Source organism: Palaemon carinicauda, chromosome 39 (genome assembly GCF_036898095.1).
Source record: "Palaemon carinicauda isolate YSFRI2023 chromosome 39, ASM3689809v2, whole genome shotgun sequence".
Classification (NCBI taxonomy): Eukaryota; Metazoa; Arthropoda; class Malacostraca; order Decapoda; family Palaemonidae; genus Palaemon; species Palaemon carinicauda.
In genome coordinates this window covers 12,129,063-12,143,510 of record NC_090763.1, presented here as the reverse complement: position 1 = coordinate 12,143,510, position 14,448 = coordinate 12,129,063, and the positions used below count along the sequence as shown (strand labels likewise).

General features: G+C 35.4%; 1 protein-coding gene across 2 annotated transcripts in view; it reads right to left on the bottom strand.

The window, feature by feature from the left end:
* 14-3-3epsilon (tyrosine 3-monooxygenase/tryptophan 5-monooxygenase activation protein epsilon) overlaps positions 1-14,448 on the bottom strand; it is a 36,333-nt gene that overhangs the window by 4,401 nt on the left and 17,484 nt on the right. Inside the window, exons 4-6 of one of the 2 annotated variants that reach the window (XM_068362530.1) lie at positions 10,846-10,893; positions 833-952; positions 47-252 (exon numbers count right to left, since the gene is read on the bottom strand). In XM_068362530.1, the coding sequence (XP_068218631.1) occupies positions 47-252; positions 833-952; positions 10,846-10,893 (374 nt within the window). The remainder of the gene's footprint in view (positions 1-46; positions 253-832; positions 953-10,845; positions 10,894-14,448) is intronic. The other variant, XM_068362531.1, reaches the window with a different exon arrangement.

Genomic DNA, 14,448 nt, shown 5'->3' with positions numbered 1-14,448 from the left:
CCGAAACAACTCTAAACCTACTTCAAGTAACTCGATTAACACTTACCTTCTCCCTGCATATCTGATGTCCATAACGTTAGGTTATCTCGCAAAAGCTGCATTATCAACGTCGAATCTTTGTAGCTTTCTTCTGATAAAGTATCTAGCTCTGCAATCGCATCATCAAAAGCTGCCTTGGCAAGACGACATGCCCGTTCTGGGCTATTCAGAATTTCATAATAGAACACAGAGAAGTTCAGTGCCAAACCAAGCCTGTTATCAATGAAAAAAAAAAATACATTGAAGCTTTCAGTAACTAATATAACATCCTCATAAAAGATAAGACTAACATCTCACAAAATAAAGTATCCTATTATTTATCTTTTATACATTTATAGGATATCCCCATAAGCCCTTTTCCGCAACCTGTATATATATATATATATATATATATATATATATATATATATATATATATATATAAAAATATATTGTTCTGCCTTTTTCAATTATTTGACCATTCTGATTTTACTTGGAAAACAGGACTGTATTTGTTTGATCCTCCGGAATATTTGTTGCAGTTCTAATATAATGGATCCAGCATAATTTCCAACTGCATTTTTAGTAAACAATGGCTAGATCAATAATAATACAGTACACAATAAGGTGCAATGGTGCATAAAAGTGTCATACGTACTGCACAATGGAGTTAGTGAGAAAGAGACAAAATATGTTTAGCAGTTAAAAATACAAAAAGAAAGAGAGAGAGAGAGAGAGAGAGAGAGAGAGAGAGAGAGAGAGAGAGAGAGAGAGAGAGAGAGAGAGAGAGAGAGAGAGAATATTATTCACATACCGAATAGGATGCGTAGGTGGCAGTTCTGTCATTGCTATGTCACTAGCTGCTTTGTAAGCCACAAGTGAGTTTTCAGCTGCAGCTTTCCTGTCATTTGCAGTGGCAAACTCTGCTAGATACCTGTGAAGAAAATAGGATGATAAATATTAGTTACAACTCTTTTTACTTCTTTCTAAACCCTCTAATCCCTGAAACTATTAGGCAACGTACTACTTGCAAAAAGCTTAAGGCTGATCCCTAAGTCTTTAATTCACAAAATAACTATTCAACTAATAGCAATGGACTTTTTAATACATTAACCTGCCTTATGAACACTGTTCCTAACCCTTGTGTGATGAAAAGAAAGTGTAAGGATCTCTATTAAATTGAACAAATTGCTTTAGCACACTATTTTAAACTGTAGATAAAAACCTATTAAAAAAAAAACCACCTCAAAACTGACAAACTCATCATGCTAACAAAAGCACAGTAAAATGTACGTGCAAATATTTTTTTTTTTTAACAAAATTTTCTTTGCGCATGTCTATATATGAAAGTTTTCTTCTAAAGTTCCCCACAAATATAAGGAAGGAGGGTATTTGCCTCAATTCAACAATGAAGCTTTACAGTACTTCTGAAACACGTGGAAAGCTACCAAAGCTACATTTTCTTTATTGAGTCAGGGCAATTCATCCTAAACTATTTGAAAAATGCAGCACAAAAATCAAGACCTTCTGATAGGTGAAGATCCGCAGACAACTACGCCACAGGGAAGATATGTATAATTCACATTTAGCATCTATAGATGTTAAATATACTACATAAAAACTTTCATCAAACCAAAAATCAACATTATGTAACTTTAATTTATTTTTTACTCAAATTCCTACTGCATAGTAAGCATCTGGATAGAATGGGAAGCAAACGAAACGAAAGATTAAGAGGCATGTTAACAAGTCGCTACATTAATGCCTAGTTATCGTATTTCTTTATGCATCACATACACCTTCACACTTCCCCTTAAATCTCATACAGTACTGTATAGGGATGTAAAACTCCTACTTCAAATTACATGGGCTATGGAATTTATGGAACCTATTTTAAAGTCATTACATGTCCCTTTCAGAACTATAGGGACTTAATCGGCATAACAAAGGCACCATGTTCGTCTATACCAGGCATGCGCATGCAGTTCAGCCCTACATACACAACGAAGTAAAGGTTACTAATGCAGAGGAGAACTTGGGGTCCCTAACAAAAATTTTCTGGGGATAAAGTAGGTTAACTTGGGGAAATGAATACTTCAATCGCCTTACGATACATACCATCATGTGGTAATAGAGTTACAGCATTACCTTCATGACCATGTAACAACATTAAAATTCTGTCTACTTCCAAATAGTTAAGACCATATTCTCCTCAGAACTAAATATGCTTACTGATAAATATAGCATTAAAATAGATTGGGAAAAGCATTGATAGGATCTGGAAATTTATGATTAACTGAAATACATTTCCCAACATATAAGAAGAATGACCAATGTAACTCGAAAAAATTCTTACGCAGCCTAAATAGCATACGCTTTCTTATACTTGCAATATTCTTTATTGTATTTGGTATTCAGTACTTGTCCATAATATCCTGCATTATTTGGTATTGGGAAGGATTTATGAATATGGAGCAGGAGGTCTGGGCCTGGCACTGGGAAGATATTTTTCACCAAATTTTAACATAGGGAAAATGTACCAGCTACAGTTTGACGGAAAAAAGTTAGAGGCCGGATAGTAAACCGGAAAAAGGGTAGGGGTAGCAGATTGATAAAAAGTGTGGTCCGTTAAAAGAGCCGATAAGAAGCTGCAAAGATCTTTTAAAGTAGTGCACCCTTAAGGACATTATTTGATTTTCACCTTCACAGTTTGACAACACGAATGTAATTAATGGTGACCAGTACTTTGATCATTATTTCAAAATAAACTTTAATGGTGATGGACATAACTAATATTTTTCTATAAAAGTAAATGTTACAAGGCTTGAATAATGCAAGTTAAGCGATTATTTAAAAGCTATAAATAACATGCCTGATATTCAAGCAACTCTATGTCATATACTTTTAATCCACACTGGATTACATAAAGAATACTGCATGATGACCTTGGAAATATATGTAACTTTGGGGGAAAACTACAGGTTATTTTAACATGTTATCAGCAATTGTTAATTAATTCTATGTTACATTTTGATATCTAGTTTCCCAGGCTTTTCATGAAGAAAAGAAGCATTTATCAACCCTTTCTTAGAGCTTTGTAACTGTTAGGCAATTAATGTGGCAGTGAATGTCGCCTTTCCATAGGGCAGGGGAAAGCCAAGCCATTTTCTCTTACCTAAAAGACCAATTTACTAACACTAAAATATATCTTTAAAATTCAAGTTAAGTTTTTGGATGATAGCAATTCTAAGCTTCAAGCATCCCCAAAAATGGGGTGTAGACCTACTAATGAAGTTCTACAAAACATCCTTACTGCTTTATCTTTTACCAGCAGGCTTGGGTTAATTTACTGATCTGTACAGCAGAGATGACTTCTATGCACTATATATGAAACCAGAGAGATGCCCTGGCAGTTGAGTAAAATCATTACACCTTTAGAAATGCAAACATTACCAAATAAAATGTGCAACTGTATGTCCCAACAATATACTGTACAAATAAAAACTTCAGATATTGTACATAAATTCAATAAAAAATCAGCTTGCCTCAATTTATACTTCAACTAACAGTGATCAACACGAATTTTTTCAAAAGAAAAACCACTTACTAGAAACTTGTGTAGATTTTTTTTTGTTTGTTTGTTTGTTTAATTTTTACTAAACTTCACACAAATAAAGCACGTTTTAATTACACCACATCCACGAATAGTCCCTTAATAATTCCAACAAATCAACTGTATTTTTGTTACAACACAAAATGCAAATCTTTATGGAGAAAGGGGTGTAAGCATTTCTTTCCCTATATTGAACAAAATCTAATGCATCAAGTGTATAACCGAACAAAAGGGCATCATACATCTACACACTTATGTGTCATAAAATTCCAAACAACTACTGAAACCACTATGTTGATATGAGCACATTTAAATTAGAATAGTTATCAGTGTGTTTTTATTAGTCAACATGATACTGAACCTGTTGTTCTGTTAATACGTACTTATTGTGAATGCTTTCCTATGCAACCTCATTAAACATATCAGCACTGGACCATGACATTACTCAACAGATTGAACTGACAAAGCAATAATTTTTACTTTTGGGGATGACTTGAATTCTTTTGTAATTTGGAGGAAGAAAATTTAATATCAAAAGTTAAAAACAAGTAGGCTCCCCCAAACACCCCATCCTTAGCTCACAAGGATGTAAGATTGCAGCGACCAAAGAAACTAACAAGTTTGAGCAAGACTCGAACCTCAGTCCGACTTTCACCAGCCAGGGACGTTACCACATCGGCCACCAAACCCTTACATACAGTAGAGGGGATGAATGGAAGTGGAATTCTAGGAGAAATTCAAACAACTAATGAAGACTTTGGGATTCTAGCCTTGATTGAATGTTTTATTGTGTAAGGCTATTTTAGTATTTTATATTACCACATAATCTCAACACCTTTTCACTGCGATGACGTCCAGTCTGTCAGAAACAGTACACAAATATTTCCTCAGAAATATATTTTCTGGTATAAAAAATGAACTAATTTATCTTGGTAAGTTGGTACTTTCTTTTGATTGATAATATACAGCAAATCTAATGATTTCCTTTCCATAGGCTATTGATTAATGTTAGCATTCACACAAAATATTGAGTAACGATACAAAGTATTTCATGGATCTGTAAAGGTTGTTACGAGTACTACTTGGTGTCAATTTGACACTAGGACAGAATCTCATTTTACGCTAGTTATATTTCATCTGTTTCATCTCTGACAGTATTTCTAAGTTAAACACTAATATTTACAAAGTAAAATATTTTCTTTTCCATTATAAAAATGAATTACTTTTACTTAGCAAGTTTTCCTTTATTTCTTGCAAGAAAAACACAAACGGTTCTACATATTTCACAAACTCCTGGTGACATCACATTTCTGGCAAAGGCAAATTTTCCTTTCGATACGTTCATAATCATCATCTCCTCCTACGCCTATTGACGCAAAAGGCCTTGGTTAGATTTCGCCAGTCGCCTCTATCTTGAGCTTTTAAATCAACACTTCTCTACTCATCTTTTACTGCACGCTTAATTGTTCTCAACCATGTCACTCTGGGTCTTCCAACTCTTCTAGTGCCTTCTGGAGGCCTAAGTAAATGTTAGGTGAACCAATCTTGGGGCATGTGAAGAGCATGACCAAACCATTTCCACCTACCCCTCACCACGATCTCATCCACATATGACACTATTTCTCTTACTGTTTCATTTCTAATCCTGTTCTGCCCTCTCATTTACACTATTCTTCTCAGGTTTTTTCTCAAATCTACAAAATCTCTTGGATATTGTTTCACTGTCATACCAGGAGTCATGTTTATACAGTAACACCGACCTCACTGATATATAGCCTGATTTTTATAGGTTATTTCAGGTGATTTGATTTTTAAATTTTACTTATCCTTGCCCTAGTCTGATTTGCTTTTATCAATCTTTTACACTAATTCCAATTCTAAAGATCCTGTACTAGAGATCATACTTCCTAGGTACTTAAATGATTCTACCTCATTAATCCTTCCTACTTCCAATATTTCATCTTCCCTAACATAATCCATTCTCATCATGTCTTTCTTCTATTTGTTGTGAGCCCAACCTCCATTGATATTTCATGCATTTGGTAAGCAAGCATTGCAAACCCTGGGGGTTCTGCTAATAAGAACTGCAAAAGCAGCATACTCTAGGTCAGTTAATTTCCTTTGTGTGTGTGTTCCAATGAACTGTGATTTTTTTCTAGGTTGGTTACAAGAATACATCATCCATTAAACCAATAAACTGATCCAAGACTGACACCACTTCTGAACATTATATTCTCCTGGACACATCACCCAATTCCAATGACCTAGCACTAATATGAATGTAGGAGCTGTTTGAGTTTCAGCCAGTACAAGCTTAAAAGATGTTAGTGGAATACTTGAACTGAGAAAACCTAATTCCCCAATGGAGATGGCACCAGTAATGTCTAAGAAAATAAAAAAAAAGTTTGGCAAGACACTGACACATCCTTCCCCCTGCCCAGGAGGGAGGCATTGCATCTTGGTAGATATTGTTTGCAAGAAGGTGTTCAGTAGTGTAACCCGACAACATCAGACCAGCATGTAGCTGTAGCAGCTACTGCGCCATTCAACCTCGAAGCTCCCTTCGAACATGGAACATTTTGGGGTGGAAGGAAGGATCCAAACTCTGTCAAGGTACTTCTTCGGAAAAGGATGGAGGAGTTGTCTGTAACCATTGGAAAAATGCTCTGGCAAGAGAACAGACTTTTCTACAACCACCATCACAGTTTCTCTCTCAGGATCTACCAGAGGTAAAAGAACGAACATCACTCAAAACTCAGCCAGGCCAGTGTCCCACAGAGGGGACCAGGAAGAAGGACAAACATGTACCACTTTATCAGGACTGTACGGGTATCTGATCTCTAGTGGGACAGTTACCTGCATTGCATGTGAGCAGTATCTGCCGTACCGAGCTAACTGTCGATTATAGCTGGGATTTAGAAAAACCAAGGGTCTTCTTTGAACCGACTCCAAGGCTGCAGTCTCCCTTAAAGGCTAGAGGCCTAGAGTGATACTGTGTGGTGGATCGAATATTGATAGCGGCATCTTTTCCACCAGTACCTCAAAATCACCCTTCCAAGTTATCCTATACCTATCAAAATCTTATTAGAGCTACTATAACTGATCCTTTATCAGTCAACACTTCCTCAAGACTAGAGATTATGTGTTAGCCAAACTGTTCTGGATTTTTAATCCTTTCCTAAGAATAGAAAACCTCACATCCAAACATATCCAGAAACAAAGAATAGGGAAACACCATGAATCAGGCAATGAAATGTCTTATTCCGTGTCGGGTAAATGTCACAAGCACGACAAAGCAAGAGTGGTACAGATCATGAATCAGATAGTGACATGTTTCAACAGGCAACATAAAGCAAGTAGTACAATGTTATCCTACTTTGGATGGGGTTAGCCAAGCTAAATGTTTGGGAGTTCCGAGTAGAAATCAGTCACTGACGAGCTAGTCAAAGTATTGACGATGGTGAAGAGTAGGTAGTAGCCTCTAATCCAGTAACTGGTGGATGACGTTTGCACTCAACATCCTTAAAGGGCATTTTCTATACTTGGGATACTGAAGTATCTGTAACAGAGAAGGGAGTACTTACCCGGCCAGGAAGAAAAAACGAACGAGGGGACCCATGTGGCCAAACCTGTGGTTCTTGCTGCCACTGGGCCGAGGACCAGCTAAGAGCTGTCCACCTCTCCTGAAAGAGTTGTCAAGAAATCCCCATAAACTTCTTACGGAAGGCCTTGGACTTTTTCAACTTTTGAGAATGATCAAAATTAGAAGAGGATAGCTTCATATAACCGAGTATCCTCACTCTTAACCAAAGGGACCGATCACCTAATGCCATTGCTAACAGGAAATTATAAGACTGTTGCACTGGTTTCACCTTGACAATCAACTCCTCCCAGTGTACCCCTTGCCATGTAAAGGCACAAAGAAACAATGTGAGTGCAGATTGGTTTTGTACGGACCATTTACCTACCAAGATGAAAAAAGGATATAGTGACACGAGGTTCACAATAGCTAACGGAGCTGGAAGATACCAGCCAATGCACAAACCATGTATTGGCAAAAGGCAGGAATAAACATAACCTTTACTATACAGTACCCAGATTGGGAAAAATAGTCCAGTGAGGAAAGGAAATTGGGAAATAAACGATATAAAATAGTAATGAACAATTAAAATATTTTAAAAATATTAACAACATTAAAACAGATATTTTGTATAGAAACTATAAAAAGATTTATGTCAGCCTGTTCAACACAAAAAATTTGGTGCAAGCTTGAACTTTTGAATTTCTACCGATTCAACAACCCGATTACAAAGATCATTCCACAACTTGGTCATAGCCGGAATAAAACTTCTAGAGTAATGTGTAGTATTGAGAATCATGATAGAGAAGGCTTGACTATTAGATTTATCTGCAAACAAGATGGAACTGTCTGGGAGGATCTGAATATAAAGGATGGTCAGAATTATAATAAATCTCATGCAACTAATTGAACGACAGTGCCAGAGATTATTAACTAAATCAAGAATAAGAAATTTAATAGACTTCAAGTTCCTGTCCAACAAATTAAGATGTGAATCAGCAGCTGAAGACCAGACAGGAGAACAATACCCCAAACAAGGTAGAATGAAACAATTAAAACACTTGTTCACTGAAAATTTTGAAGGTGACTTTCCTAATAAGCCAAATTTTTGTGCAATTGCTGTCGAGAATCACACCTAAAATTTTAAGTCATACAAAGTTAAAGAAACATTATGAATGCCAAGATCCGGATGTTGAGGAGCCACTGTCCTTGACCTACTTACATTTTTTAGGATTCATCTTCATGCCCCAAAATTTGCACCATGCACTAATGTAGGCTAGATCTCTATTAACGGATTCATCAACCCCAGATCTAGATTCAGAAGATGGAATTGATGCAGAGATAGTAGCATCATCTGCACATGCAACAAGCTTGCTTTCTAGGCCAAATAGCATGTCATGTGTATATAGTACAAAAAGTAATGAGCAGAACACTACCCTGAGAAACACCAGATATCACATTCCTATACTCACTATGGTGTCCATCAACAACAACAACAACAACTTAGCAATCTATTACTTAAAAATTCCATAATGTTGCAAAGAAATGACCCACCCACTCCCAACTGTTTGAGTTTGAAAACAAGGGCCGCATGATTAACACGGTCAAAGGCAGCAGTAAAATCAAGGCCAATCATACGAACTTCCTGACCACAAGCAAGGGATTTTTGTACAACATTGGAGATTGAAATTTCCAAGCAAGATACGTCAAAAGATTAACCCTATGGATTATATTACTTGACTTACAAAAGTATCAAAATCATCCCCAACAAATAGCTTCCAGTTCAGCTGGTAATAAACTTGAAATGTCATTTATTGCTTGATGGAAGTGCAGTGCTAATGACATTTCCTGAAGGAATGTCTATCTCATAAATGAGCAATGACATAAGTTTAAATGTAGGTGGTCTTGTCTGTTTCAAAATACCCTGATATTTAATATCCTCGTGTTGTCACATGTTACATGAATGTAAGCATGTTATTCATTTGTGCTCATATACTGTAGCGCTTGGATAAGAACTTTTGGGTGTATAACAAATCTAAGCGAGTTCTTAATAGGTTTGCAAAGGATCATTACGATGTGTAATCTGAAAATTCAATAGCTATAGTTCACAACACGTTCTTAACGACATTAAGCATAAAATACACAGCACATAAGACACATATGCATGGTTTCAGGATTAAGTCTCCTGCAGGAGCAAGAAAAAGGATTCACCCAACAAAACATTGCAATCATGAAGATATTATCAAAAGTTGATTTCTAACCATCCATGTTCAAAACTGATACAGTACTCCAGAATCCTTTGTTTGTTTCTACTATTGCAACAATTTATAGATGGGGTCTGTAAGAATTACAGTCCTGAATTAAAAACAACATATTCCTTATAAAAGGTCACAGAATTGATCAATATAGGAAATTTATCAATATGAAAAATCACAAATATATGCTACATTATAAAATTAAAGATTCCATTTCTAAAGTAAAATGCAGACTAGTATGCAGTGGAAAAAATGGGAAAGTTACCTTTTTAACACTACAGTATATAAAATTTAAAGATCCTTTATATAGTGAAACTACAACAGTAAGCCGTAATATACCGTACCATTATTAAAGAGGGAAAGGAATTGACATATAATTTTCGGTTCTCATTGCAACAATAAATACAACAATACAGGACAAATTAAATATCAAATAAATATCAAGTCAAAAGTATAAAAAACTACTGTACCTCCCTACACCCATCATGCTGAGTAACAAAACATAGGCCTCCCACATTAAAACATTTGACATTTCCCAACATGACACTTTACCTTGTGAAATAACTTGCAAAATCACTTTATAAAAAATTGCTAAATGAGTCTTAGAGGTGAAACTTCTTGGCATATGTAGCAAGGATGTGAAGATCATAAAGCATGCAATTTTATGATTGCTCGAGGATGCTCAACATGCAGCATGAAGTCGTATAAAAAATTGGACAACCACAATCTGAATATGATCAAATAATGAGATTCCTCATATTCAGCTTTACAAAGTTCCATGAGAAAAAGAAAAATGTGAATACTACAGTATAGGTAAAAAAAATAAATACTATACATTTGTGAAAAAGTGTAAAGTGCCTTACCCTTTCCATTACTTACAGTGCAGTATCTGTTTGAACACCAATACCGTGAAATGCCAAGAATTACCACTGAAATACTCTACTAATGAACTAGCAACCCTATGACAAATTCATTGCTTATGCATTACATACATGGGCTTGGCAATATTGCTGTGTAGTTTAGCAATGGGAATTAGTCCTTAACATAAGAGATCACTGTGAAACGAGCAACCAAATACCAAACAAATGACAGCTTCCTCTCTTATGTATGCCTATGTACAAAGGACTTGAAAGTAACCCATCATACTCATTTCAAACACAGAAAAAGGAGATAAAAATATGTCTACTTTGTGAAGTCTGATAAACTAATACAACTAATAGAAATCTTGGTAACCAGTGTCTTGGCTTAATTGTACAACACCTAAAAGTGATTCTACAAACTGTAAGTTGGAAAAGAAAACAAATAAAAGCTCTCTAATGGAGGGACGGAAGGGAGGGGGGTTTTGAAGGAGATGAGGACTACCGTAGAACAATATTTACCCCTCTTCATTCTTCTTGTCGTTGCCAGTGGCAGACTCAGCAAGATACCTGTAGGCAGAGACGTTGGGACTACTTAGAGATTGTACTGTACGTACCACACTCCTCGGTGCGGAATTTAAGTCTCTGATTTTCCTTCAATATTAGTAAGCCAAATACAATTCTAACTGTAATACTGAACTTCTGGAAATAAAAACTGAAAAAAAGAAGAGGCACAGGCAAAACAGAGTGCATCACATCATAGCAATGTTAGAAGCTGGGAGTGCAAGAACACTAAACAAGATGTAAAGGGGGAAAATTGGCAAAGCCTCAAACAAGCAAATTTCCACTTACTAGGTCAGGGGCATGATACATAAACATAAAATCTTAACCCACCAATTAGAATGCATATCAGGGACAGTAATCCTTGAAATACAACTGGACCAGCAATAAAGGGAAGCTTTTAAATCTTTATTTCCTTGAACCTACTTGTTATACGGACAGGTCAGTATAAAATCTTTCCTTACAGAACAAAATATGAAATAGAATAAAAAAAATAAATCAGGATCACATGACATGGAACTTTATAACTATAACAGCTTATATTTGATTGATAAAATTGACTGTATTAAAGCCATCAAGGTATACATGGCTAACTTGACAGATTTTAAAGTAAAAATGTTCAGTTCTATTATATGGAACCAATAAGAGCTAAACTTTTCCTTTTGCCATCACAAGGTATTAAAAGTTCAAGTGATAATCAACAATTACAGGGCTTGTCCAGAATTTTTTTTTAAGTGTAAGGTGAACACTATAGCATAAAAAAGAGAGAGAGAGAGAGAGAGAGAGAGAGAAAGAGAGAATGTCAGGATCGTTACTATGTGTGATGTTTAACATTTAATCCAATGTAAATTCCCTTGCCTTAACAGCATGATCACTTCAATAGAAAGCCAATAAATTACTAAATAATATGTAAAGAGCATACCTAGCAGGATAGAGGAAGTAAATGCAAAGCATAATACACTGTCATAACCCACTATAAGATGCAGAGAGCTTTTGCTTTTCAAAGAACCTGTTCTAATGACTCTCTTATTTACATACCAGCCTTGTAATAGCAATGAAGCTGTTTCCCAAAGATGAGGTTAGATGATTTCACATCAAATCCAATTACAGTACATGTACATGCAACACTAAAACAGAGTCCATTACATGAGTTTCCTGGGTAGTTTAAACCATCTGTTCTGAACACGCACAAAAAGGCTTTCTTCATACCTATTTTATTCAGTAAGACCTCGCTATATTGGACTTCACAATGTTGGGAACCTCAAAGGTTAGAATGACTCCGACTAGTGAACATTGTAACATCGCAGTTTCCTTTTACATAATTTGTAATCTATTATTCACTGTTAACCTTTTTTATATACAAGTGATGAAGGTCATGGTATTATAAAAATTAAAGAATTATTCTGACAATCAAACTCAATGTTGCAATATGGAATTGAGTTTTTGTTTAATAATATATAAATAGGTAGCAGTGAAATAGTTTATTTATCCATTTTTTGCTAAGCTTTTTGATAGGGTAAGCTACACAAACATTTTTTTCTATAGCTGCCAACTCTCCTTCCATTCACTCCCTGCCCAACATTTATTGGACTTATGGTTCAAGAATTTTTTTTGCGAGGATGAAACTACTTAGTTTCACTATAAATGAGCATATCAAAATTTGTTAAATATTTGACAAAAATATGCAGAAATTGTCTATTAAAAATAACGTATTGTATATATACTGTACATAGGGCAGATTTGTTCCATAAGCTCTTTATACAAGCTGTATAAAACTATTACTACTTAATTCTGTCCATCCTTTAATTCATATATTCCTACCGTAATATTATCCACCATCAACTAGGTATAGTTAATTCTGAATTTTGCTGCATCTTTCACATTATTCTGGAAGTTTTCCTTAGATGAGAGCAATTGGGGAATGATCTACCCATTCAAATACCTGAAAAGATTCACCATAGCCTCTGTACCATGGTCTTCTACTGTCTGAGGAAAGGGTTCTCTTCCTTGCAGGTATACTCAGGCAGACATTTCTCTTTATTTTTTCTTAAGTTTTTATGGTTTATATATGATTGATCTAACTTAATAATGTTGTTACTGTTCTTAAAATATTTTAATTTGATGGTTCATTACAGCTTTTGTAGTTTTTCTACTTGCTTGTTCCCTTTCCTGACTGGTCATCTTTCCATATTGGAGCCCTTGGCCTTAGAGCATCCAGCTTTTCCAACTAGGGTTATAGCTTGGTTTGTAATAATAACAATAATGTTCAACACCAGAAGCTTAAAACTAGTGTCAATACTTTTCTCCTCCGTTGGTCGACATAAAAAGTTTCATAGCTTAAATACTTAATATATATACTTTTACACTTTCTTTTAAAGCCCAATCCTAAATAAAATTTTCTTAATGTCACTGGGCTGCTTTTGCTGTTAGGGCCCTTGTGTTTGTAACATTTAGCTTTTCCAGCCACGGTTGAAGCTTGGCTATAACCAATCATGATAAATGCTTTAGAAACACTAACATACATTTATCAGTTCTTTTCCAGTTTTCATAGACTCTTGTAACATTACTGCTACCATTATCAAGAATAGACACGCCTTTATATGCAACAAACTAAAATGAAAAATGGCATGGAAAAAATTTATTCAAAACACCTACCAGAAAAAACTGCAGACATCATTAAAAAGTGCTACCTTGTTTCATTAGCATAGTTTATTTTTATCCATCTATTTCCCCATTATTTCAAACGTACTTTCCAAGAGCTCATGAAGTTAATCATAACCTCTCAATTTTCTAATATTTGATGTCAATTATAGCACGCATGTGGTGTAAATCTTTAACTAATTCACTAATTGGATTGGCTAGTGACAACCTTTTGTCCAAACGAGTTAGGTCTTACTGTATAGCTATGGGAAAACCACTAACCCACTTCAAGTTGCGTATTCACAGCGATTATGGCAAGCCGTGTTACCTTACTACAAACTTATCATTACAGCATTTCATCTGTGAACAAAATTAAATCACAATGACCACTTTTTTATATGGATACAACAAACCTAATTCCATCTCATTATCGCTCTTCATGTGACACGAGGCTAAGGGGGGAGGGGGAGAAACAGCAGCTGTTACATTATTGTTTAGTCCTACTTAATACTACTAAACGGAAACCTATCTATCTCTCACAAAATTGTTTTATTTCCTTCAAGACTATGTTAATAAACCCTACCAACAATTGTGTAAGGAATCCTCCCCATCTTTTTCAGGACAAATCCTTAAATCTGAATGCAAAACAAGGTAACTTTGATGATCTGTTTGCAAATTACAAAATCACAATTTTTAAAATTGAATTGCATTTTTTTCTAGCTATACAAACCAAAGTCCTTTAGTAAGGCTAGATTCTGGCAACAGCTGGTAATGGCCAATTAAGAATTATCACGGTTCTGGGAATCATCACCTAGTATCACTGGAGGCCTGGTCTGAGTGTGCTACACAACCATTCAGATTCTACCTATGACTTGCGTGGTGGATATGGCGGAAGTGAAAACTAAAGGACTTGGGAGTGTATAA